This window comes from Bison bison, unplaced genomic scaffold, assembly GCF_000754665.1.
Source record: "Bison bison bison isolate TAMUID 2011002044 unplaced genomic scaffold, Bison_UMD1.0 scf7180017864308, whole genome shotgun sequence".
In the NCBI taxonomy this organism is placed as follows: Eukaryota; Metazoa; Chordata; class Mammalia; order Artiodactyla; family Bovidae; genus Bison; species Bison bison.
Window position 1 is genome coordinate 183,314 of NW_011494880.1, and position 4,254 is coordinate 187,567.

A 4,254-nucleotide genomic window follows, 5' to 3' on the forward strand; every position below is an offset into this window, starting at 1 on the left:
TGAGTCTGAGTGAACTCCGGGAGTTGGTGATGGACAGGGAGGCCTGGAGTGCTGTGATTCATGGGGTTGCAAAGAGTCGGACACAACTGAGCGACTAATCTGATCTGATCTGATGGTCAACTAACCCATTGGATATCACATTGTATCTGCAAGTAGTTAAGTAATGCTGTTTCCAGTTTTGTAAGAGTATATACAGACTTAGATATGTATATAGATATAGATAAGATCTGTAGATAAATTCAGGTACATTCTGAGAGAATGAAAATTTTCTAAGTCCCTGTAGAGTCCAGGTTATATATATTTTTTTAATATACAGTTGAGAACTTACATCCATTATTAAAAGTTGAATATGGGAGGGAAAATAATAGGTGACTAAAAGGTGGATTAGAAAAAGAGAATTAAGTCATGAAATTAAAGATTTTCACAAATATTTCAATTTTATAATAGGAAGCAGGTAGCAGTTGCTATATTTCTAATTTTACAAACACTCTTCTGGGAAATAAGCTAAACTGGATGAACAGAAATGTCTTGCCATGGATCTAGGTAGGAGGTGATGCTGAGGCTGCATGAACAGTAGAAATGAAGACCGGATAGTGGTCTCACAAATAGAATAAATGGATGAATCTTTTTACAGAATTCCAATTATTGAACAATTTCAATAACAAGGAAAACCTATAAAATTTGACATCAAAATGAAGTTAAAAATTCTGAATATCTAGAAAATGACACAGATGCTGTGAGTAGACTTCTTGTTGTTGTTTTTACAAAGAGCATGTGAAAAATAGTTAAACACAATCATTTCTTTTTAGATTAACTTTTGAATTAAGAAATTAAATTTCAGTATGTATGCATATAGTTTTATTTTTATTTAATTTTTCCTCAGTGTTTTTTCTTGGTAAGACATATTTTTGTCAGATAGAAAATCCCTTGAAAGTAAAATTTATATTTTGTCACAAGAGGAGTAGAAGTTTATCATAATTCATCCTACTGTAATAAATATGAGGAGTTCTACTTATTTGGCAAATTTGCTAGACATCTCAGAAACAGCTAGTCTCTTTTCCCCTTCTTTCCTATGCTAGCAAACTTCCGGCAACAAAACAGACAACACTTTGTAATGACAAATACAACAGTTGTCACACAGGCCAGCAGAAACCCAATCACATCCAGAGAGTGGTACTGGAACCAGGTGAGGTTGTGGGAGGCTGGCCGCAGGTGCTTGGCTCCTTTGTGCCGCATGACAAATTCAATCCAGAAGATCGCTCGGTCCAAGGGTTTCATAGGCTGATCATGTTGAATGGCTGATAACTTCATGATATTCTCTTTGTAGCTGAAGGAAAATCAGTGATTACTTTGTATAATGAGCTATAATAGATAAATAAATGAAATTTTCTTGCAAATGGTAACAAAGAGTGCAACACAAAGTGGAAGAAAAGTAGCTACTTTTCTTCCAAGGTGATTACTGAGATCTTAGCTTATGGGCTGTGCTGTGTTTAATCAGTCAGTCATGTCCGACTCTTTACCACACCATGGACTGTAGCCAAGCTAGGCTACTCTGTCCATGGTGATACTCCAGGTAGGAATATTGGAGTGGGTTGACATGCCCTCCTCCAGGGGACCTTCCCAACCCAGTGATTGAATCCAGATCTCCTGCATTGCAGGCAGATTCTTTACTATTCAAGCTACCAAGGAAGCCTGAGAATACTGGATTATCCTATCTTTTTGCCAGGATCTTCCCGACCCAGGAATTGAACCAGGATCTCCTGCATTGCAGGTGGATTCTTTTCCATCTGAGCTACAAGGGAAGCCCAGCTTATGAGCTAGGATTTCTTAAATTCTTAGGATTTTGAGCTAAAAAGAAAAGAAAGAAAATGAGAGGGAAAAGACTGTGTAGTCTAAAGAATGGCATGAGTTGTTCCAAAGCGAAAAAAAAAAAATCATAATTTGTTTGTTCAAAGTTTGAATTATCTAGTAAAGAATTGTTAATTGACCTGATAAACATGTTTTAAAATGCAGTCATAATCCAGATATAGCAAGTAAATCTATGATGAGGTTGAGAGACAAGTCCAGAAAGGATTGATCTTACATTAGTGAAGTAGTGGTTGAAAATGTGGAAGTGGATTGACTTGGTTTGATTTTTGACTCTGATACTTGCTGGCCATTTTTTATTCTTTCTGTCCTTTAGTTTTTTTAAAACTTAATTTTATTAATTTTTTAAAACATTTTTATCTTTAAAATTTTTATTTTATAAATGGAGGGCCCAATCACAATAGAGTCCACAGGTTTTCATTTTTGTATAAAATGGATAGAAATAGTACCTTATCTGATTATTTTGAGAATATCATATTGATTCTTAGAGACATTCTTAGAATCTAGTATACTCTCATAAAATGTTTTCTCATATTGTTCTGGTTCCTGTTCTTTTAGAAAAAGATTCTCTTAGAATGTGGAGAAGACTCAAAATTTCACTTTCAGGCATTGCAGTTACAATGCCTGAACTACTGTTTCTACTGTTAAAATGATGATGGACTGTGTGTGTGTTTGTGTTCAGTTGCGTCTGACTCTTTACAACCCCATAGACAGTAGCCTGCCAGGCTCATCTGTCCATGGAATTCTCTAGGCAAGAATACTAGGGTCAGTAGCCATTCTCTTCAGGGGATCTTCCTGACCTAGAGATGATGGCTAACAGACAAGAAAGTAGAAAGAATAATGAGATATGGTTCATGAACTCTAAATCACAAAGTGCTATAACATGGCACTGTAGCGATAACAATGGAGTTAACTTTTTTCCCTTTTCTGTCAAAGCACAGGGGGAACACTTGGTGTTTGCAAGGATTGCAGTAATCAGGAAATATTTTTGTGATACAATAGGAATCAGTTCAGTCACTCAGTGATGTCCGACTCTTTGTTATTCCATGGACTGCAGCACGCCAGGCTTCCCTGTCCATCACTAACTCTCAGAGCTTGCTCAGACTCGTGTCCATTGAGTCGGTGATAGCATCTAACCATCTTATGAGTAGACTACAATAAAGAAGTTACTTAATATGTGTAAAGTAACACTATGCTTCTAAATAAAATATGTAGCATATCATGAACATTAAGTATATAGCAGCTAAGAAATCATCTTCATTTTTGACACCAACTTTACATTATTAAAATTAAAAAAATATAAAGATACTAGAGAGATGTATGTTTATATAGAATCAGCAAATGAAAGATCTATTACTTAAGAAAAAAAAGAAAATGTGCTTTTTACGCTACTCATTTAGGACAATAGCTGTGCTAAAATTAAATTTAAATAACACTGCTATAAAAACTGGAGAAGGAAATGGCAACCCACTCCAGTGTTCTTTCCTGGAGAATCTTAGGGATAGGGGAGCCTGGTGGGCTGCCATCTCTGGGGTCACACAAAGTTGGACACGACTGAAGTGACTTAGCAGTAGTAGCTATAAAAACACAAATACACACTGTGCTACTGTTACTGGCATTCTCAAAATGTTTCATTGCAAAGTCATTATGAAACAATAGGGGGAAACATATATATATATATATATATAAAACATTTATGATATTAATATAATTGTGTTACTGAAATTCACGTATATCCTGAAGTGATTTGGAAATCAAATATTTCTCATTTTTGAAAATTTGGCTTTTAGACAGTAATATCCCATCATATCTTCCAAATAAGACAAAATCAATCACAGCCTAAAAAACTCAGGATATATCTACATTTATAAGCAATATCTACATAGTTGAAATTAAGTTAGAAAGTTGTAGTTAGCAAAGTATTATTAAAAACTTGCAGATATGGAGAACAATTTTGGTTACCAGATTGGAGGAATAGAAATATATGCATAGAGGTGTAGGAAGCTAAACTACTGGAAATAATATAAGCTCAAGGTTGTGTTGTACAACACTGTGAGCATAACCAATATTTGGTAATAATTTTGAATGGAAAGTAGGCTTTAAAAATTGTGTAAAAAAATTGTAAAAAGGAATATCCCAACATATCTTTCCAAATCAACTGCATTTAGATTTATAATTCTAAATTAGACAAAAATTATCATAATCAGAAAACCTAAGAATAAACCTGTATTTATAAATATTATTTACATAGTTGAAAATGAGTAATTAGAAAATTCTAGGTGTTTACCATTTATCAGTGATGAAGCCAAAATATTAGCATAGAAAACTTGGAAAATATTTTTTTTTTTTTTTTTGCATTGTTTATATTCCTTCTTACAAGTCCTTTTC

The 4,254-nt window shown here is 34.1% G+C and overlaps 1 protein-coding gene across 1 annotated transcript in view; it reads right to left on the reverse strand.

Annotated features, from left to right (window-relative positions):
• Positions 1-287: 287 nt before the first annotated feature.
• LOC104997403 (UDP-glucuronosyltransferase 2B4-like) overlaps positions 288-4,254 on the reverse strand; it is a 16,751-nt gene continuing 12,784 nt past the window's right edge. Inside the window, exon 6 of the mRNA XM_010852117.1 lies at positions 288-1,327. Within this exon, the coding sequence (XP_010850419.1) occupies positions 1,048-1,327 (280 nt within the window). The 3' untranslated portion in view covers positions 288-1,047. The remainder of the gene's footprint in view (positions 1,328-4,254) is intronic.